General features: G+C 35.5%; 1 protein-coding gene across 5 annotated transcripts in view; it reads right to left on the bottom strand.

Annotated features, from left to right (window-relative positions):
• Window positions 1–22,961, bottom strand: part of ERBB4 (erb-b2 receptor tyrosine kinase 4) — a 1,164,558-nt gene that overhangs the window by 16,150 nt on the left and 1,125,447 nt on the right. The window contains exon 26 of one of the 5 annotated variants that reach the window (XM_044241527.1): window positions 13,216–13,366. The exons of the other annotated variants lie outside the window; for them this stretch is intronic. Coding sequence (XP_044097462.1) covers window positions 13,238–13,366 — 129 coding nt within the window. The 3' untranslated portion in view covers window positions 13,216–13,237. Of the gene's footprint in view, window positions 1–13,215; window positions 13,367–22,961 lie in introns of those variants that run through there. 5 annotated transcript variants of the gene reach the window in all.

Raw genomic sequence — 22,961 nt, forward strand, 5'->3', positions numbered from 1 at the left:
CAAATTCCATAAAACACCTTTATGTATGTGATTATTTATTAATGTAGTCATCCATCTACTTAGTTTGATTATGTGGAATGCTGCTTTGGGGTCAAGAAGTGCAAACTTCCAGTTATAAAATAAAGTCACTGGGATATAATGTACAGCATGGAGAATAGAGTCGATCACACTGTCTTAACTTTGTAAGTGCAGAGGGTAACTACACTTATTGTGGTGATCATTTTGCAATGTATACAAATGTTGAATCTTTATACTGTATACCTAAAAATAATATGTATTGTATGTCAATTATACCTCAACAAAAATATGGATATTGTTATAGATACTGTAAAAAAAGGCATATGTTTCTTTGATAATCAAGAAAAAAAGCAATCGGGAACACAAGGAGAAATATAAAACTACATTCCAAATTTAAAAATCAAACATAAAGCAGAATTAAATATAGGATGATTCAGACTCTTTAGAGAAGAAGCAGCAGCAAAAAAGAATCACACTGAAAAACAATTAAAAAATAGAAAAATAAAGAAACTTTGTTTTTATTCGATCATACACAAAATAAATAAATAAGGATATAACAATAAATAAAAATACACAAAATTATATAATAGTATTTTAAATACATCAACAAATAGTTAATAATAGGCCTGTGATTCAGTTGAAGGAATACTAACTTGGGCTCTCATCCTTTGTTCGTTCCTTTTTCATTAACCCTAGAACATCTTACCTCTCTTATATGTCTCATCTACTCTATTGCTAAAAAAGAATGTCTAATGAAGGGAAGTTATGAATGGTATCAGTAAATATGAATGGGAGTCAATCCAAAATTTACAAATTGTAGAGGATGCTTTTTATAAACACTAATAACTCTACTTTCCTAACTCAGTTCTTGAAGTCCAATTAATTATAATGTCTATTCTGTTTCACAGAAATATATTATAATTCTGTTTCACAGAATAGACATTATATGTCTATTAGCCATCTATATGACGGCTAATATATATAGCCATCTCTATGACGGCTCTTAGGCAAATTGAGAAACAGGAAGCAAGACTCACATGTGTCCTGTACCTACCATATGTCAAAGACTATCTTAGGTTTTATTTATCCTTATAACCTTTCAAGGTACATATCATCACTAAAAATCAAGACTTGCATTTTACAGATGAGAAAAAGGAGGACCAGGGAAGTTCCTCCGTGTACACACAGCCGTTAGTGGCTATCTGACTCTGTTACCCTTTATCATGCATGCCACATGTAGATTTTGACTTTAGTGTATCTTTTCTCTCTTATCTGTACCCTCTCTCTGCCGTGACATAGTGCCTTAACTCTTCTTTTAAATGAATTCTCACAATTTTTTTCTTGTGAAAAATTAATTTATAGTCCTTCATCCTGGTACATATTCTAAATATCTTTTGTGGTTAGTTGGTTTCTGGCAATTTTCTTGTATATGTTTATATTTCTCTTCAGAAATGTGTTGTGGTATTTGAAACTTTTTTGTAGTTATCACCCAGCTTTTAGTTAACACATGCTGTTAGAAATTTAAAGAGGAAACCTTCTAGGTTTCTTGAAGACCTTTTACTAGTTCATTTCAGTAAGAAAAAGCATGGTAGTTTTTCTTAAATTTTTTAATCTGTCTTTAAGAACATTTGTTTCAATTGCAGCATCTTTGTTTAAGAGTAAAAATGAAATCATTAAGTCTTTATGATGTCCAAATTCTTGGGAAATCTAAATTTTTAAGTGATGCCTAAAATTGCCTCTCTGCTTGAAAGTTTTTTAACCCAACATCATGAAGAATATTTAATGAAGACTTCTTAGTACATGAGCAATGCATTGAGGCCAGGAAATTCTGAAGACAGCAACTCCACAGATCTGTAACCAGCGGTCACCTGTAGTCCTTCTGCCTATAGGGTTGTTTTCTTAAATATTTTGCCACTAATCCATGGGATCTTTAACAAATCCCTTAATCTATTGGGTCCTCAATTTACTTATCTTTGAAAACAGAAGTCAGACTATGGAACAGGCAATGGGAAAAATCACTTTTAACCATCAAATTATTTGTACATAGGATGAATATTCTGCCTAATGACATTACTCAAGAATTTGAAATGCTATACCTTGCCCTAGGTATAATATGCTTCCTTTTGTGTTATTAATGAAGACTTAAAATCACAATTTTAGGTTTTGTGTGTACATGTATCTATGCATTCATACACATACTAAGAAAATTAATAGCTTAAAACAAAATAACAGGCTTATTGAACCCACTCAAATTGACAACTTTTTTTTTTTTTTAACAGACTGTCAGATCATTTGTGGCTTGTTTTTGTTTTGTTTTTACTGTTTTTCACCTGTGGATATTGTTTATCAATTAAATAACTTTATAACTAACCTTATAACTCAATAACTCTTATACCTAGGGTATAAGAGTTCTAGTTAGAAATTATTTCTTTAGTGGTTGTTTGGAGTTATTTTTATTTACTTGTTAATAATAAGGCAATAGTAAAATATTGAATAGTTCAACTTCTTCCTTAGCAAAAATCCAAGCATGGGGAAATTTTATTATATATTTAAAATAGCAATAACAGTATTTAGAGTAATCTCTGTGTGAGAATGTAAAGAATAGGAAGGACCTAGTTATAACATGAGAGTTTGAAAGCAGTATGATGAGAAACAGAATTGTCAATTTTATAAATCTGATTTTGGCATGTCGATTTTATTCGGTGTCTTAATGATAGGTATTGACAATAAGCAAACAATTTAACATAATACAGATAAGGCTTTCAGTGTTCACTTCATTTCAGTCCTGGGCCAGGTTGGAAATCTGTTCAGTTATGCTAGTTTATGCAAAGTGTTTACCAGATAAAAAGTGAATTTGTAACAATGGCTGATTCATCCAACCACTACTCTTTAAGCTACCAGGTGGCACAGCTGTTGCTGGAAGGAGAGAGATTTCTCATGGTCCACCTGGAATTAGGACAGCTGGTTCATGAGAGCTGATCTGAATAATGTACTGTGGATACTTGGGTACAGCTACTGACAGAGCAAACAGCACGTGGCTGTCCCACCAGCCCAGAGCAAACACCAGTTACATTTCACAGAAACAGGATGGTATTTACAACTGATCTGAGCCAAAATGAATATCAGATTGAAGGTAGCATCCCAAGAGAAAAAAGTTCTTCCCAAGAGTTACTTGTTGGCTATAGTCTAAGTAGTTGCACCATTTTCAAAAAGACCCCATATTTGACTTTGCTGCATATAAAAAGGAAGAAGGAACTATACAAAGAATCCCTGTACCTATTTGTGAACCACTTTGGAATTTAAAAAAAAAAAAAAAGGCCAATACTTCTTAGTTTCCCATTTACGCTGTTTGTTGCCAAAGTCAACTTAAATTAGCCAGGCCCATGGTCATAATCATTTCCTTTTAAATTCGAAAATGGTTAAATGGCTGACACTTCAATTTAAAAAATATCTATATATGAAGGAGGCAAAATATAAAATAGACTTGAAATAAGAGAATCTAACTTAAATCTAACATGGATCCCAGAGATCACCTTATCACCAAATACCCTATTTACACAAGGTCACACAGCTAGTTACTAACAAGCCAAAGTCAATAGACCTAATTACAAAAACATGTTTATGGTTTATAATGGGGAGAAAAAAAATCTACTTGATGTTCTTGGAATATCTAAGTCAGGGGCAACATAGTAAAACTGTAAAGCAGGTGAGATCTGATCTCAGTGTTTCCTCACCAAGCTTGACTTCTTAGTTTCCAGCCTAGTTTTATTTACGTTCCACTAACAGGCTACAGAGCCCACTGATTCCAGCCCTGGTTCTATTGGAAAAGCGACTATATCTATAGCCTCCTTGCAAAGAAGGTGTACCATTCCGAGTTACTGAACTCACACCCCGTATTATGTTTATTGTTTCAAGAAAATTATTAACTTATTATGTACCCTGTGTGAATGATTTATCGCTGTATTGTAGTTGTTTATTTACCCCGTTAGTATACTTTCTTCCATATACCGTGAGCGGATTCACAAGAGGACTTACACTAATAGTCACGATAGCCTCAATGCCTAACACAGACTAGGGACATGGACATGGTGAAATTTTCAGCAAGAGTATATTGGACCAAAGGATGGATGGATAGTTAGGAAAGTATATGAAACCCAAAGAGTGGCTTTATTAATGAGAATCTCAGGGACTCCCCCTAGCCAGCCGGCAAGTTATGCTTTACTGGATATGATTTTATCATCCTTGGAATTATATATTCTACACATCTTAGCCTATAGATACTGAGGATGAGTCTTAAATTGAAATTGAACCCCCATACAGTAATCTATTATCTCTCATCTAGTACACTTACTCTTCTTACCAGTGATTACTCTTTCTGGAGGTATTGCTTGAAATCTTAATTCTTATGGCAAAAAAAACAACAACAACAACAACAACTACAACAAAAAACTTCTTAAAGTGAGTAGTTCCAAATGCAGCACATATTTCCCATGTAGTTAGAAAACTTCAAGAGTCTATCACTAGTATGACAACGACCTCTTGAGACATCTTTGTATTTCCTAGTGCTTTGGCGGTCTAGCAAACTCAGGCTTTGGCTTTAACCCTGAAGATATAAATTGTTAACTAAGAACACCTCGAAACACAGACACAAGGATAAAGTGCCGTCAGGCAGATGGAAATCGCAGTTTTGGCCCATCAGGTCGAACACAAATCCCGATTAGTATCCGTTTAAGTGGTACACACCACCTACCTGGATTTCTACACTGGGGTGCAAAACAGACACTGGAAGGGAAGGATCACTTTACGTTTTTCAAAAAGCAGTTTTAGAGTAATTATGGCTGAATAGTATAGAAAATCTAAGTAATAAATAAATGAAATTCTAAAAGTTACAGCGTGGGTTTCTCAAGAAGGGAAGAAGCAGAAGGAGGGGAGCCCCAGAAGAGGAAATACTGCCGTTCTACCCTGCTGCCCCTGTGGGTAAGTTTTCTTCAGAGCTTAGTGTCCTCCTCTGTAAAATGGGAACATTTTGTTCCTGCCTGCTTTACAAATTTTACAAGTTTGTTTTCATGTTAAATGTCTTTGAATAAAGTAATGTAAAATACACGTATGTGACATGGTATTTTTTTCTAGTTAAAGAAAATACAGCTGAATCCTGACTTGTCCAGGTATCACTCACGCAAGACCACACTAACTGCTGCAAATCAAATAAGCACATGGTTCTTAGCAGCATTAAGAGCCCTCATAAAGCTACGTATTTCTTTATGTGTCAAGAGGCTATTTTGCAAATCTGCGAACACATATTTCATTGGAAACCACTGTCAAAAATGATTGATTTTTTTTTTTTAAGATTTTATTTATTTGTTTGACAGAGAGAGAGATCACAAGTAGGCAGAGAGGCAGGCAGAGGCAGAGGGGGAAGCTGATGCGGGGCTCCATCCCAGGACCCTGAGATCATGACCTGAGCCGAAGGCAGAGGCTTAACCCATTGAGCCACTCAGGCACCCCCAAAAATGATTGATGTTATTGATGTAAATAAAATGGTGGGTGATAATCAACAGGTTTCCCTTGAATGCATATTGGTTATTACACCATTCAAAGCCATTGTAAAATAGTCCTTTGACAATTAAAAATAATGGTATGTTTTTCTTGGTACCACAGTAAATCAAAACAAGACCCCACAGAACTCTTTTCCACCCCTTAGTCACAGAAAGGTGCATATTCTACGTCCAAAGATAAATTCTCTAACGCAACTAAAATAAATTAACTGAGTGACCTAATAGTAGAGATTATGATAAACTAAAATAAAATCTTCATTACTTTTGTTTTCTTTAGATGATAGGGGTGAGAAAGTCAATGAAACACAAACATTAGAAATTCACATCTCTGCCGAGTATGTGTTGGCCTTGATTTTCCTGAATCACTGCTAGTGAACACTTGAACGCATCCAGACAGACTTCTAATAAGATATGTCTCAGAATTCATGCTGGGGCATTGTCAACAGGCCAAGGAGAAGTCCTCAGTGCTGAACGCGTGCTTAGATTGATTTTTTTTTTTTTCTTCCCTGTGATTGTGAATCTTTTCAGGGAAAGCTGCCACATTAAGGGAGGCACGTGGTAATGCAAGAAATGTTTGAACTCTCAGACTCTGTGGAGAAAGAATTCCTGTGTGTCACCTCTTTAACACATTAAGCATTTTATAGATTTTAAAAGCACACTAAACTTCTTCAAGAAAGATACGTCTCGGAAAGAAAGTAGCTGAGTTACAGAAAAGTGCTTAGATTTACGACCCTGAAATAATTTGATAAATGACTTGGGAGTTGGGAAAAATAAAATAGATTGGACTCTCGCACATATTACATACCCTGGGCTTTCTCCCAAGGACTACCAAACAAACCAAAAAAGTACTAGACAGATAAGAAAAGTCCCTAGTATTTTTCCCAGGCCCCTTTGTCCTTTATTACACCAGAGTAATTATTTTTTTTTTAAAGAATTTATTTATTTATTTGACAGAGAGAGATCACAAATAGGCAGAGAGGCAGGCAGAGAGAGAGAGGAAGGGAAGCAGGCTCCCCGCTGAGCAGAGAGCCCGATGCGGGACTTGATCCCAGGACCCTGGGATCATGACCTGAGCCAAAGGCAGTGGCTTAACCCACTGAGCCACCCTGGCGCCCAACACCAGAGTAATTATTATTCATCATTTCGGAAGGATGATATTCAGGCAATGTGCAGCTATGTTTTGACAAAAGAAAATATTAATGTTCCATCTTACAAATATAATCACAAAGGAGGGGAAGACTGACTTTCTTGCTATTAATCTTACGTGGTAAGTCACCCCAGGCTCTCTCAGGAATCTTTACTATTTTTATTACTTACAAATACATCTAAGTGTTTTAGAAGCTGTTTCTAATTCATCTGCATCATCTTTTAGGGTGACAAGCTCCTGAAGTATATGAGCAACCAGTTGTGTTAATATCTCACCTCCTCTCATATTTGTTCCAAATTTACTCATCTGAGTATTAAAAAGATAGCTAGTAAAACCTTAGATTTTGCCAGAAACAGTAAGTGAGAAGAGGACATTTTAATCACTCCTAGGACTGATCTCTCAAATCTTTATTGAAAGGTAGGTAACCAAAAGCTCAGGCAAGAGAAATTCAAAGTAATATTAGGAATCTGAGAGAACTTCCAGGATTTTCATCCAGCCTGTTACCATACAAAAGCATATTGGATGTCAATTATGCAGAAGGAGAAGATATTTCCAAGAGAGCTTGACACAAGCCCAGGTTGTGAATTATTTGCTTTGAAATACCTTCATATTCTCCTGCTTATAAATTCTGGTCAAGAAAAAAGCAAAAACAAGTATCAAGGACATCCTAAGCATATGGTCAGATGAACATTCATAAAATGTTTATCAGCCCACAAATAAAATTTTTAAAAATGCTGGACCATCCTCCTCCAGAAAGGAGGAAAGAAGCACAATAAATAAAGGGTTCTTTGTTTTTATATTAAATTTTTGGAGCCAGCAACATCCATCTTGAGTTTCTAAATACCAGAAGCCCCAAAGGAAGATTTCACTAATATGCTGTTTAAGCCAACAATACATTCATTCCTGGCAGCCATTACTCTTGCATGTTTCCTCACCTTCCCTGCCCAGAATGAATTTACATTAAACCGATAAAGCTGAGAGCTTCAGGCTCTTCAATTGTATAGCCTGGGAAAGGCTGGGAAAGAACCCATCATAGGTTCTCATGGTTTTGGAATTTGGTAAATCTTGCAAAAGTAAGATTTTTATTCTTGTATTCTTTTTCTAAAAGAGGCTTTACCCCTACTTTCTTTCCTTTTTTTTTTTTAAGATTTATTTATTAATTTATTTGACAGAGAGAGATCACAAGTAGACAGAGAGGCAGGCAGAGAGAGAGAGAGGAGGAAGCAGGCTCCCTGCTGAGCAGAGAATCCAATGCGGGACTCGATCCCAGGACCCTGAGATCATGACCTGAGCCGAAGGCAGTGGCTTAACCCACTGAGCCACCCAGGCACCCCTTTACCCCTACTTTCAATGATGTGTCTGGCTCCACATAACCTTGATCCACCCAAGTTTTACCCTCACTTTCCTGAGAATGTTTATATTTTATCAGAAACCTGGCATTCATGCGGTGCCTGGGTGGCTCAGTCTGTAAAGCACCCAACTCGTGATTTCAGCTCAGGTCATGACTCACGGGTCCCGAGATCAATCCCCCAATCGAGCTCCATGCACAGCATGGAGTCTGCTTGGCAGTCTCTCCCTCTTCCTTACTGCCCACTCTCCACCCCATTCTCATGCGTACACATGCACACATGTGCTCTTTATTTCTCTTAAATAACTAACTAAATAAAATCTTAAAAAAAAAAGAAAAAAGAAAAAAAAAGAAATCTGGCATTCATGAGCAGTCATTCTGCACAGCCAGAAGGCTTCCTTGGAATATCCTTTCCTAGTAAACTATCTTCCTTTCATGATTCAAGTCAGGCATCAGAGCCCAGGTTACTACGCTGTAAGATTCTAGGTCATAGGTCAAAATTCCTTCAAACTCCTTCTCTTTTTGAGGTTCATACCAGATGATTATTCCACAGGTCCTTATCCTCGTGATTATCTATAGTCTTTGCAGGCACTTTCCAACACCCAGATGTTCATTGGTATATTCCAATTACTCTGTGATATGTGACTCATACTTAATCCCTTTCACCCTGAACACCACTGTTTATCTAATTTTCTGAGCTTCCTCTTTGCCTATGCTTCTACCTCAGTTTACCACCTGGATATTTCATAACAACCGGAAAAACTCCCAACACAGAATTTTTAAAAGTAACCTTTTTTCTGACCATAGCCTTCTATTCATTCACTTTGGTGATTCCCTTTCTCAATTCAGTCAGATCTTCTGCTTTTTTGGGTGCTTTTCAGTTAATTACCTGACATTTTATTTTACCAGCATGAGCTTTGCAGTAAAGTAGATAATGGTTTGAATCCTGACTAGCTCTGTCATAAGCTACTCAACCTCTCTGAGTTTCCTTGGCCTAAAATGGGGGAAAGAATGCCCCTTCTCTTGTTAGTGTTCTTTTTTTTAAAATACGAATGTATATAAAGGAAGAAGCTATATAACATTTGGTTCACATTAAGTACACAATTATCCACAATCCAGTAGATAATAGATGATAAATTTATTTTTATTTTTTATTTTAATTTTTTTAAGATTTTATTTATTTATTTGAGAGAGAGAGAGTGAGAGAGAGCATGACAGAAGAGTGAGGGGCAGAGGGAGAAGCAGACTCTCTGCTGAGCAGGGAGCCCGATGCAGGGCTAGATTCCGGGATTCTGGGATCATGACCTGAGCTGAAGGCAGTGACTTAACCGACTGAGCCACCCAGGTGCCCTGATAGATCTTTTTGTTTGCTTGTTTTAAAGAACTTGTACCAATGGTTAATTACTTCATTTACCCTCAATATAACCTTTAGTGCCTTTAGTTTCCATATTATTTTGGTGTAGCTACGCACCAATTCTGAATTCTTGATTTTTCAAACATGTTTTTCTCTTCATTGCTCATCTCTTGGTAAGACTGAACAAACATTCAACCACGTAGAATGGTGCTTCTAAAAAACCATGTTTTCTATCTCTGAGAGTCCTCAGATTTACTGGTCCCTCCTTAGTCTTTGTTCACATGCCTTACCACTACATTTCCTTCAGGACTTAGCCAATCTTTTTAAACTCCCTAACACATCTCCGTTCTCTCTCTGACAACCTTGCTCTCTATATAATAGGGAGAGTAAAATCTAAATGGCTCTATGTGAGTCAGTTTACTCTCAAAATTAAATGAAGTGGAAAATTTGCTATTTGTTATTATGACCAGTCTGAATATCTTTTGGGAGACAACTAACTTTGTGAAAAATTACCAAAAAAAACTTCGTGAAATGTTTGAAGTAGGAGGTAAATCAACCAAGAGCTGCATTCAAACCTTTCAGATAAGAGAGAGAAGATTATACTATACAACACAAAAAGAAAATTTTAGAGGCCCAGGTTAACCTGAGAGAAAACAGAGCTGAGAAAGGCAAAGAGGAGACAAAAGGGTAAGTTAGAAGATTTTTCTCTAGATGTGATCTTTCTTCAGTCTTACCCACTGGTTCTGTCTTCAGTCAAATCCACCAAATTCACAAAGTCCTGGCAAGAATTATTTTTGTTGTTAGGAAAAAGAAAGAAGGGATTAAGTGAAGTCTGAAAGGACTTGCTCCTACTGAAAAGACCACTTTCTCTCTAAGCTCACATTCTATCTCCTTTCTTTCCTACACATGGAAGAATTTTTCAAAGACATTCCCACTTCCTACCTTTACTCTTCAGATAATTGTATTCTGCTCTCCACACCACTGAAACTCCTCCAATATTGGGGTGCCTGGGTGGTTCAGTTGGTTAGATGGCCAACTACTGGTTTCAGCTCAGGTCATAATCTCAGGGTCCTGGGATTGAGCCCTACAATAGGCTCCATACTTAGTGGGGAATCTGCTTGAGGATTCTCTTTGCCTCTTCCTCTGCCCCTCTGCCAGCTCATGAGCTCTCTCTCTCTCTCTCTCTCTTAACTAAATCTTAAAATATAAAAAGAATAACAATATGTCATGAATCATGAATAATAGCAGCTTCCAAATGAAGATGTAATTTCATTTTATTTAGAGCATTATCTATTTGTATTCCAAGATATTAATTGTATGTCTTTATTCTACATCCTGTGTTCTAAATCACTAAAAATGATGTTAACATCTTCTCAGTTTTCCAATTAGGAAACATGGTGTCACCTTGATTTCTCTATCTCATTCTGTAATATCCAACTGATACCCAAATCCTGTTGATTCTATTCCAAAACCATCACTTACACAAACTAACTAAACAAAATAAAAACAGAAACAAAAACAACAAAAATGTCACCCACATGAAACTTTACATGCTATCTCCTTTGCCTCAGCAGATAATCCATCTGTTTTAGTTCACATTTCAAAAGCTGCCAGAATTTCCCACTAGGAGTCAATCTGACCTTGTTACTTTCCCCATTTAAAAACACCAGTTTGTTCAAATGGCTCCTTATGCACTCTCTGCCTCTACTGTAACATTTTTTCTCATTACATTTTATTGGCTAGTTACTTATCTGTAAGTTTTTTGAGGACAGGGCTGGATGTGTCCGTAGGAGGTAATCAGGAGGGTTAGGATACATAGTAGATAACTCACTCATGTTCCATCAAAGAATAAATGATTGAATGAGCAGCTGGTCTTTGCTACTTGCTGGAAATAATCTCCTATTTGGCAGAGATGAATGAAAATGTCTGTCTGAATTCGTGGAAGCACTACGCGAAGACTATTCAGATAACCCCTTAAAGATCAACATTAACCTTTATAAGGAATTTGAGGATAAAAAAATTTAAAAAGTCAAAATTCTTTACTCATGTACTCATCTCATCTTTAAAGTACTGAGTACGGAACTTAGAGCAATAATAAAACAGAAAAAAAAAAAAGAAAAAGTCAGAAGCGGAGTGAGAGGAGATGCATCAAACAATGGTGGTAAAGAGCTCAGCCTCTCCAGATGCTACAGCCAGGCTGCCTGGGTTTTAATTTTTTTAAAAAAATTTTATTTATTTTTAAATTCCTTAGTTAAATTCAATTTAATTTACACATAATATATTATTAGTTTCAGAGACAGAATTGACTGATTCATCAGTTGCATATAACACCCAGTGCCCACCACCCACTTATCCCAGACCCCCACCTACCTCCCTCAGGCTGCCTGGTTTTGTCATTTAATAGCCATGCCTCAGTTTCCTCATGTACAAAATAGGCAGTAATAATAGTAAATACCTCCCAGAGTCTTCATGAGATTTAATGAACTAATAAATACTAGACAACAGGGTAACTGGCACATAATAATGGGCATCATCTCTTATCATTTTTTTTTAAATCATCTCACAGTCTTATAAATATATGGGATTACTAGGAATAAGAGAATGAATCTATTCATTTCAACCCTGAATATCCAATCCAGCCCAACCACAGCCACCACAGGTACTACCGGCTCTAACTCAAAAGAGACTATACCAGATTCCAAATGAATCTGAATTATGTATGTTTTCCATAATCCAATACACTAAGACTTTTAAACATTATTATTTTCTTCCAGGGACAGAAAACAAGCATGGATGTTACTAACCACAATGTATGATTATTGCTGGAATTAGTTGTGAATTAAACTTCCCATCTCTTTCCCTCTCTGACTTGCAATAATTTTGTCATCCCAGTGGAGAAAACGTTTTGCAATAAGAAGGGCTGCCATCACCCCTGGAATTTTTCCCACGGTGTCTACCCATCTCTCGATTCAGCTTTTGCTCAGGGGTAACGAGAAGCTAGTCCACAGCCTTTCATTGACAGCGTCTGAGTGAAAACTACAGAGCACAAACCGGCCTTGCTTTAGAACACTGGGGTCTGTCAGAATCTCAACGGGAAAAGGGAATTCTTCATCTGGGCAGGTGAGCGAGGGAAGAGGCTGAAACACAAGACGCTTGTGATGAGGGTACGTTCAATGGCAGGAAGTGCACAAAGGGAAGCTGATGAGCAGACCCGCCCCCCACCATCCACAACCATCTTCTCCATTCCGCTTCTCGGAGTAATCAAAGGATATTCTGAACCTCTCAAAATGCCATCAATCTTTATTGAGAATGAAATAGAACCTCTCTCTCTCAAGCGTGTGCAGGAGCAATCATCGTTAACAGGCTGGCCTGAACAGGGAGCTCTGGCAGACAAAGATGGATTTGTAAAAATAAATAAATAAATAAATACAGATATACATAAATTAAGTAACCTCCACAAAATATGAATAGAAAGTTGATGATAATCTCCCAATCCTATTGTACGAAGGGTAAAGAAACTCACAATTGAGCTCTCCAGGTCTACTACAGTAAAGAATAGGCTTCTTGATGAGATGTTTCGAATAATGTAGAGCAGAGCTAGGAATCCTGTGGTAATAATACTAAAAAATAACCATCTAAATGATTTAGACAAAACATTCATTAACATTCCAAAGCGAAGTATCATTTCTAGTTGCCCCTCCCTCCTCTTTGTTTCTTTCCTAGCTCTGATTTTCTTCTTTAGTACATTTGAACAAAGAAGGAAAAATGCCTCTTCTGATTGTTCACAAAGGTTTCTTACGCCAGCTGACAATTGCTCAAGTGTAAAATAATTTCGTAAAGATCACTGAAATGTTCTTCGACGCCAGACTCTCCTTAAACAAACAGCATTTCCCTGGTCCCTGGTGTCTCGGTGTTGTAGTAACCTGGTTGCCAGTATCCAACTCCTGTACCAGAAAAAAGCTACAAACAGTGATACAAGTCCTCTCAGGAAAAAATCATTATTTAATAGATAGGTCACTCACTTTGGATTCTGAAGACCTGATGCTAGTTTGGTTCTTGAGTAACCAAGCTTTTAAGGGAGTCACCAAGTCATTTTACTAGGTCAGGAATTTTGTTTACTCCAAAAATGGGGATTCTGGTGTGAAAATAAAATGCTACATATCTCCACTTTGTAAACTTCAAAGCCTTTTCAGCTATCACTTATTTTTGAGAATGTTTCAAGAACGGAAGTGACTCCCTGCTTTTATAATTATACTGCCTATAATGGGCTTTGAGTCCCCAGAAGATTCAAGGAGGGGTGAGAGGATTTTTGAAATACTATTTTGTAAGCTAGAGTAAAAAAGTTTTCATAAAGATTGCCCCATATATATATATATATATATATATATATTTTTTAATGACAGAAACTAGAAATCTGTACCATTTTTTTAACAATCTTCCGTTGAATAATCATTGGGCTTATAACATAATTTGTTTATTATTTATTGGATATGTTGATGTCATGTGTTCTTTCCCCAAATGAAGGTTGGAAGTTAAAAGCATAGAGTGTAGACCAGAGAGATCTAAGTTCAAATCTCACTTTTGATCATTCAAGCTAGAAGTCTCAACAAAAAGACACTGCAACCTCACCTCAAGTTTCTATTGTCATAAAATGTGAGCAGTAGTAATCTCTACCTACCTTTGTTGTGAAGATTAAGGATCTAAGTGTTACGAGCTCAGAGTAGAACCTGACACATAAATATGTGGTCAATAAATGGTAGCTATCTTTAGGTCTGCATGTGAAAATTTTGAAACCTTTGTGAAACTTGTAAAGATCATTTTATTTTCAAGCCTGTAATTACTAAGTCTCCATGCAAACATTGGTTCTCCCTGTTTCTTTTTCTTTTTCTTTTTCTAATTCCTTTAATTTGTTCTTGGCTCTGTCAGTTCCATTCGACCCTCCTAAACCATTAACTCTTGATTATGGGGAGTCTCACAGAAGAATAAACAGAAGAGGCAAAACAGCAGCAGGGTCTCTGGCTTCTCATTGCTTTCCCAGCAGGAGCCTTTTAAACCAATTGATGCGAACTCTCATTAGACTTCAAGTCAAAATGAAGATTTGCATGGTTTTGACCAGTAAAAAACCAGACAGAGCCAACAGAGGACTGAACGTTAGACTTAGACTTGAGAGATTAGAACATGGCTTTCCATGGTTCCCTTGAAAGTAAGTAATGCTGAATTATGGGTTTGATCTGTTTCCATATTAGTTTATATATCTATAAAATGAGAGAGTTTGTGCTAGAAGGGCTGTAAGACCCCTTCCACTCTGATACTCCATGAGTTTATAGTTACTTATGCATCCATCTCATACTACAACGGGACATGTGAGCGTTGCAAATTACTATATTTATTTAATCTATTTATGTGGGTCAAGGACAAACTACACAGGTTATATTTCTATTCTACTGGTTATATTTCAACTAGGGAAAATCTCATTGATACAAGTGTCCAGAGAAGGAGATAAACTAGGAGAAAGGAAGGAAAAGGCAGTGGTAAATGATAGAGAAGAAGATTATTTTCTTGATTTGATAAGGAGCGCTCCTGTCCTGTGTATTTGGGAGCACAGACTTTAATGTACACGAAATAATGTATTGCTATGTATGTATGTATGTATGTACTGCCAACCTCTTTTCCTTCATCAAGATTGGAGCTAGGAAGTTCTAAATATCTTGCTGCTACTTTAGCCTGTGTGGCAGGAGTGGAGAAATCACTCCGATTTACTAGGACATAGGAAATATTCCACTTCAATCAAATCTATAAGCACACATTTATAGGCATTGGTACTGAGTTTTACACACATGTAGTACTGGACTTTGTTTATAGATTGGAAAGAAAAGGAATAATACTAAGATTTATTATAAGAAAAAATGTTGAAGGGTATACAATCATTCACTAACAGAAAAAGCAGGTTCTCTAAAGAATAAAGAAACAACGGTAGAGGAAATCATAATGTGCTACAACAAAGAGGTTCTTCCCAAAGTCCAAATCTACTAGAAGTGATTTCTATGATACCTGAAGATAGAATTAGAGAAGGAGGTCTAAAAATTTTTACTTGAGAAATTAAAAGATACTTTGATTTTGTTTATAATTTCTAACATAAGTTTAAATGAAGAATCTAGAGCAGGTACTATAAAGGGTTTCACATAATGTTTAACAGGATGTCATGATCTAAATTCAATGAAAATCCATAGGAAGTCAGTGAGAAATAGAAGAATGTTAGCAATGGGGAAAAGAAAAAGAGAAGAAAAGTTTACAAAGAATAGTGTAATAAAATAATATATCCAGATTTTAAGGAAGTCACTGGTAGAGAAAACACTGCACAAAAATGTCACTTGATATTTTACTGTATAAAAAGTATCATTTGAGAGGGTGAGGAAAATTCTCAAATTAATGGTAAATCAGAGATCTTAGAACCATTTTTAATATCCCTGTCATTGCTAAGAACTTTGAAGAAAAAGCAAAGGCAATTCGACATTATATTCTCATTTAGTAAAAAAGAGACAAATCTGTAATGCATTAGGAAAGAGACCTCTTTGTTAAAACAAATTAACTACCTACTCACACCTCCAAACTAAAACAGAAAGCCCCAACATGATCTGTATTTTGAAAGAGATCAACAGTGGGAAAATGCTTAGAGCTCTGGGCAATTTTGTGTGTGTGAGCTAGAGGGTAGTAAAAAATAAATTTCAGAGACTGGTCAACTGGAATGACCAATGGAATTTCCCAGGATTAATGTTCAAAAATCCTTCAACCATTGTTGACAATAGGATTATATATCATATAAAGAGAGTTCTTATATAACATATATCATTCAGATTTATCTCATTGATAAAAATGATAGGTATAATCTAAATCGATGAAAACAAAAGAAATGAAAAGAATTAGGGCTCAAATATTCAGTAATATTGTCTTTTATTGGGTACAATGTAAACACTATATTTAGAAATAAAGCCCATTTAAAGAAATGCAGATGTCTGTTAGGGAGACATCTCAGTAATTTCTGTAAAGTTATGAGGGCCTGTATTGTAATCCTGACAAAAGAAAGAGAAAAGAGACATTTGAGAGCTGTTTCGAGGAAGGCCAAAAAAGGATTTTGTTTTGAATTGGATGATTTTAATGAGAATCAAGAGATTTCAAAATCATATTTCAAGCCTTCCTAACAATGATAAATAGGAAATTTGGGAGGAAGCCCACCCCACCTCCTCTGATAACATAAAAGAGTTCTCAACATGTACATAATGGAAATATTACAAAAACACAGATTTTGTAAAAGTATTCTCAAAAAGACATCTCCTTGCCCTTGTTCATGTGGGTTTTGTTTGTTTGCTTGTTTGGTTGTTTGGTTGGTTGGTTGGTTGGTTTTATTGTTTAGCTTTCCTTCTGACTCATTTCAAACCTGCACTACCAAAACTCCTGTTGCAAGCTCCACCCTCATTCTCTAATAATGCTACAGCTCAAATACAGCTCATTCTGTAGACACTTAAGCTGATTTGTTTTCCTTTGCCTTTTCCTATAATACCTGGCATATGGTTTGCAAAAAATCATTTCCTCAACTAGAATACAAACTCTTTTCAGGCAGGACTTTTTGATTTGCTACTCTTGTACGCTCACTGTCCAACACAGTGCCTAGCTCCTGTATTAATTCATTTATTCCTTCACCATAATAACTTGAACGATTTAAAAATTACTATGTAGATGGGGAAAACTTTGAAACAAAAACTATCTAGTGATATGAAATGTCATAGTAGGAAGATCTCCTTCTTTAGGCTTAATAGATTTAAAAAAAAAAAAAAATCCCAAGCATCACATCAAGGATACCATGAGGAATCCTTGACATATTTTGGAAGAAATGTAAAACCAATATCCTGAGACTACAATCATTTATCATCAAGAAGCAGCTGTTGTTAGAATTGATATTGATCCTTGGTAAATTGCTACCAGAGTAACCTTGTTATATCATCACAAAATTCTCCCACTATATCATTTAGCTATGAGATGCTTCCTTCACTTGTTTCCTTAAGTTTTTCTCTTCTGTATTAAATCACGTAAGAACAAAAGTATGTAGAGGTAACCCAAAATGGTTTTGGTCATTTTCCAGTTAAATATTCTCTAGAAGATATATAAATGTATAAAATATAATAACTAGTTCAAAAAAGTCATTCAATAATAAGGTAGTTTTCAAAATTATAAGGAACTTATCAGTGATCTAGTTCAATTTTCTCATCACTGATGTGAAGAGACTGAATTTAGTTAAATGATAAGGTTAAGGCGGTAATGCCAAAGAGTTTGTTCTAGGATGTGAGAATCCAGACATCCAACCTACTTTCTTTTATCCAATTACCATTAAATGTATGAAAAGTGTTAGTTTCATACATAGTAAGAAGTTTAATAGCAACTTGAGGAACTTTCCCCCAGCCCACTGTTATTTTAGGTATGGCTTCCATGTGAGATTGTGGAAAGCTGGACTCAATTTCTAGCTTTGCTTCTTGTTATTTGTGTTATCTAAACTCTCCATATTCAATTTTCTTAACTTTTAAAATGAGACAAATATTAATGTCTACCTCATAGGACTTAGTGAAATAAAAGTGAAATAGTTAATTTAAAACACTTAGCATAGTACTTTGATCATAGAAAGCACTCAATAGGTTTAAGCTGATATTACTATTATTAGTTTCATTATTTCAAAAAATAAGAAATCATGGCTTTGATTTTTTGAGCAGCAAATACAAACACATTTGAAAATTCTATTTTAAAAAGTCATTATTATGGGCGCCTGGGTGGCTCAGTGGGTTAAGCCACTGCCTTCAGCTCAGGTCATGATCCCAGGGTCCTGGGATCGAGCCCCACATCGAGCCCCACATCGAGCTCTCTGCTCAGCGGGGAGCCTGCTTTCCTCTCTCTCTCTGTGCCTGCCTCTCTGCCTACTTGTGATCTCTCAAATAAATAAAAATCTTAAAAAAAAAGTCATTATTAAAAATGACATCACTGTTCCTACATTATCTAATTGCTTGATTTTTTTCTAGTTTATATACATCATTAGGAAGCACATTTAGCACACTATCATAAATCTGATAGAGAAGACCAAAGTATTCTTGTATTTTTAATTTTGTGTGGTGAATTGGTAAAAATCTTAAAGGGAATTACCATGTGTGTAGTAACCTACACACAGTAGTAAAGTATCCTAGGATACTTTTATCAAAGTTACAAAATTTAATCTGAGGGAAATGTGGTGGTAGTAGCACAAAATAAAATATATGAAATCCCATTTTATGAGCAGCCAAATATTCTGCCTATAATTAATTATTTAGAAACTGGTCTCATTTTTGAGATACTAAGATCCTTTATTTTTCTTCATCCTTTATTTATTCTGCCTACATTTTCTGTTTTTCAACTCATTAATATAACCTATTCTAGGAAAGAAAGGAAAAAAAAAGAAGGAAAAAACGGATCTGTTAATACAGTTATTTTTTAGAGGACGTGAAAGAAGTGGAGAAAGGTTTAAATTGCAAGGAGAGATCCATTGTGGGTCGCCTGCTACACCAATGGGCAGCAGATATAATTCCTTTGTCTTCACCTGGTCTGGATAACTAAGAATTAGCTAATATGTTTTCAAAGACGTAGAACACTTCATCTCTAAAACTATTCATCACCAATGACTGAATGATCCTGCAACAACTGAAACCTTGTCTACAAAAGTGCACTGAAGCTTTTAAATTAAATAAAAATTTCTGATATCACTAAAGCTAATGTATCTTTAGCCACATCAAATTATTAGCTATTTTTCTTAATTGCTGCTGTATTTGGTGTACAACTCACTATGCCAAAGAAATACAAATCTGGGTAATTAAAAAAAAAGAGAGACAGAAATTTTTTAACAGAAAAATATCTATATAGAAGTTCAAAAACATTGCAGGCATTTAATTGAAAGTATCAGCCATTATGTACTTAAATAAATATATCAAGAGAGAAAGAAGGCAGCAATGGAACCTAAAACCTATTACAAACTGAATACACAAATGGACAGAGGCCAGATCATACATAAAAGTAGACGTCTACAGCTTACGGCAACTTGACTAGGAAATCATATCTACAATAAACAGCCTAGAAAGCCAACCTGCTCTACGTCAGACTTGCAGGAAGTCACATTGTTACCTCCAGCTGCAATCCAGGAAGCTAAACAATAACATTTATAATAACTGAACCAAAGCAGTCAAGACTTGATTAACTAACAGTTTCACTAAACTGTGTCACCACTTTCAATTTAGGAGAAACCAGGGAAAGACAAATATGCACCATTAACTAATCACATTGAATGCCTCACTTCTAATTACCCCCCTTACAGCTTCCCCACACGAAAAGCCTGGAACCAAGGCATACTTGAAGCCATCCCTTTTCTCCACTATAAAGCTTTCCCACTGTTTTGCCTGCCTTTAAGTCTCTGCACATTACAAGTAGCAGTGGTTAACTCCCTTGTTATATAGCAAGCTCTGAATAAAGAGTCTTCGCCTTTCTCTTTTAGTGGGTCTTCATTTATTTGCATACTGAGTATCTACTACATATCCATTAATTTAGGAACACATTTTGATATCCTAAAAAGTTAATCTTCACAATAATTTGATACTATTTTTTTTAATCCCATTTCACAGATGTGCAGAACTGAAGTTTGTAGAAGTTCGACAATTTCTCAAGCTTTCCCATTCACGTCATGCTAGAGTAATAGTTTTTGGTATATTATTGTGATAAAGGTATTTAAGATAAAATTAAAAGGGCACTAACAATAAAAATAATAACACAACAACTATAAATTAGTTGGTTCTTTTTTTTTTTTTAGCATTACTTGCATTTGTATCTATCATTTTGCTGGATAAATGTCAACCTTGTATTTTTAACTGACTCATTGCTTTAAAGTTATAATGAATCAAAATACATACAGAATTTGAACTAACCAAAAGCACTATAGAAGAAATGATTTCCATATCTTATTTGCTATAAAAGTACATCAGCAGAAATAATTTTACTTGTCAAGTAGTGACTGAAGGAATAGTTTTTTGGTTTTTTTTTTTTTTTTTTTTTTGGTTCTTTGTTTTTCTGGTTTTTGTTTGTTTTTTTTTTTTTTAAATAGATAATGTGTAGAAAACCTTATAAGAAAGGCAGCTGGATGGCTCACTTGGTTAAGCATCTGCCTTAGCTCAGGTCATGATCTCTGGGTCTGGGATCAAGCCCGAGGTCTGGCTCCCTGCTCAGCGAAGAACTAGCTTCTCCCTCTCCCACTGCCCCTGCCCCCACTTGTGCTCACACACGGGCTTGTACAGTCTATCTCAAATAAATAAATAAAATCTTTAAAAAAAAAAAAAGAAAAAAAACTTTATAAGAAAATGTAGTTATTTACGATATTGGCAAGGAAATAACTAAAAATAAAATTTGAGTGATTTTGGAAAAGAGTAAGTAGTTGCCTGGCACTTTTTAAAAGATAATTAGTTAACAATCCCATAAGTTGACTACCATTGTATTTATTTTATAAATGAAGAAAGAACTTGGGAAGACATTTAAGAACATTACCTAAAACTTATCAGTTAGTTAGCAAAATAGTCTATATTCAAAAACTGAAATAATTTTTGGTTTCAAGGTTCAACAGATATGCTCAAGAAACATTTGATTAAAATTCACTCCAAGATATTCCCTTATCACCTAGGTTGGCACAGAACCTAAAGTTGAAGTAATTTATTTTCTAACTATAAAATAATATAACTTCACTTTATACAGGGAAAACAGCATTTGCTCAAATTAGAAATTACCATAGAAGCTACATAAAAACTAGATTTTTTTTAAAGAACAGGAAATACAGGTGATTAATAAGGCCTTTTAATGCCTGAAAATAAAATGGTATTTAAGAACAATTCCCTTAACAAAGACCTGAAAAACTAAAAAGATATCTACGGATAACATTGTTTAAATAATAATGTGGAATAAGAAATGATGACTAAAGGCCAAATAATTTCTCAAGTGGCTTGTACTTTGTCTCACTAATTTCATTTAGTTAATTCAAACCTTTATTAAGAATTCCTTGCATTGAGCCTAAATTAACATGAACAGAGTTGGAATCTGAGAAGGCTTATAAAAGCAAAAGATTCAAGCTGTTGGCCTTTATAGCATTTCATATTAAGGAAAGAAAATGACTTTCTGAGATGTCTCTCTCTTTTTTTGTTTGTTTTTTATTTGTGAGAGTGAGAGAGAGAGAGAACCCACAAACAAGCAGGGGAAGAAGCAGGCTCCCTGCTAAGCAAGGAGCCCAGTGGGAGACTTGATCCTAGATCCCTGGGATGGTAACCTGAGCTGAAGGCAGACATTTAAGCAACTGAGCCACCCAGGTGCCCCTGAAATGTCTCTGTTTTAACAAAAGTAATTAATATGTCACATAAAGTTTTAAATACCAGAGTTACAAGTTGGCCACTTCGCTAAGCGTAAAATGGGGAAAAAAACTTATTCCTTTATACACCTGAAAGACTCTTTTTTTCTTCCTATAAACAGTACTGATGTTCAATGACTATCAATTGATTTAATATTTAAACCTTTTAGTTATCTTCTCCCCATTGGGATGGAATATTTTTCATAGGAAAGAAAAACTGAGGTGTTTTGTTTTGTTTTGTTTTGTTTTGTTTGCCTCTTTCTACATCAGCCCTTCTGAATGGGGCAAATGAACAAAAGGTATGGAGTAGGCTGGGGAATGCATTTCATAAGAAAATCACCTGGAGGATTTTCCAAGAAACAGTCACCTCAAACAGTGAGGTAGATGTCAAGAAAAACATTGTATCATGAAGATAACATGTTCCAATAACTTTGAAGCAATAGTATGTGCAGTAGAGACAGACTGCCTGCGTTAGAATCCTACCATTCCACTGGCTAACTGTCTGACACCAGTCAAATACCTTAACTGTGACAAGTTTTCTTCATTTGTCAGATGGAGAGGATGATAATAGAATCCAAAGAAATTGTTATAAGGATTCGGAGACTTAGTATACATGTGTTGGTTCAGAGTAAGCACCAGGTGAGTGTTACTTTATTATTGCTGTGAATCTGAAACAAAGCAAACAACTTCATTTTGGAAAATAAGCAGCAGGTGGAAAGTTTTCTCATGCTTACGGGCAAGATGAATAGTTTGTTTCACTGGCTGTGATAAGGTCCTTAAATGCAAGAGCCTGGACACTTCTTGAAGGTGGAGTTTTGTCAAAATTCTTTGAACCTCAAGTAACTGATCATGTCTCGTATACAGGCATACCCAATACATGTTGAGTGAATAATGAATGAATTTTTAAAAATAACCAAACATGTGGATTGACAATTTTCAGAAAAAGAATGGTAGTCAGATAGAGGGGGCTAAAAATTTAATATTAAATGCAAATTCTTTTCAGAAGTTTCCTTTGAAGTTTCCATCTACCTCTTAGAAATGATTCAGCAGTCTTCCCAAAATGATTATTAAAGTCCAAAGTACTGAAGTTTTCT

Source organism: Neovison vison, chromosome 3 (genome assembly GCF_020171115.1).
Source record: "Neovison vison isolate M4711 chromosome 3, ASM_NN_V1, whole genome shotgun sequence".
NCBI lineage: Eukaryota > Metazoa > Chordata > Mammalia > Carnivora > Mustelidae > Neogale > Neogale vison.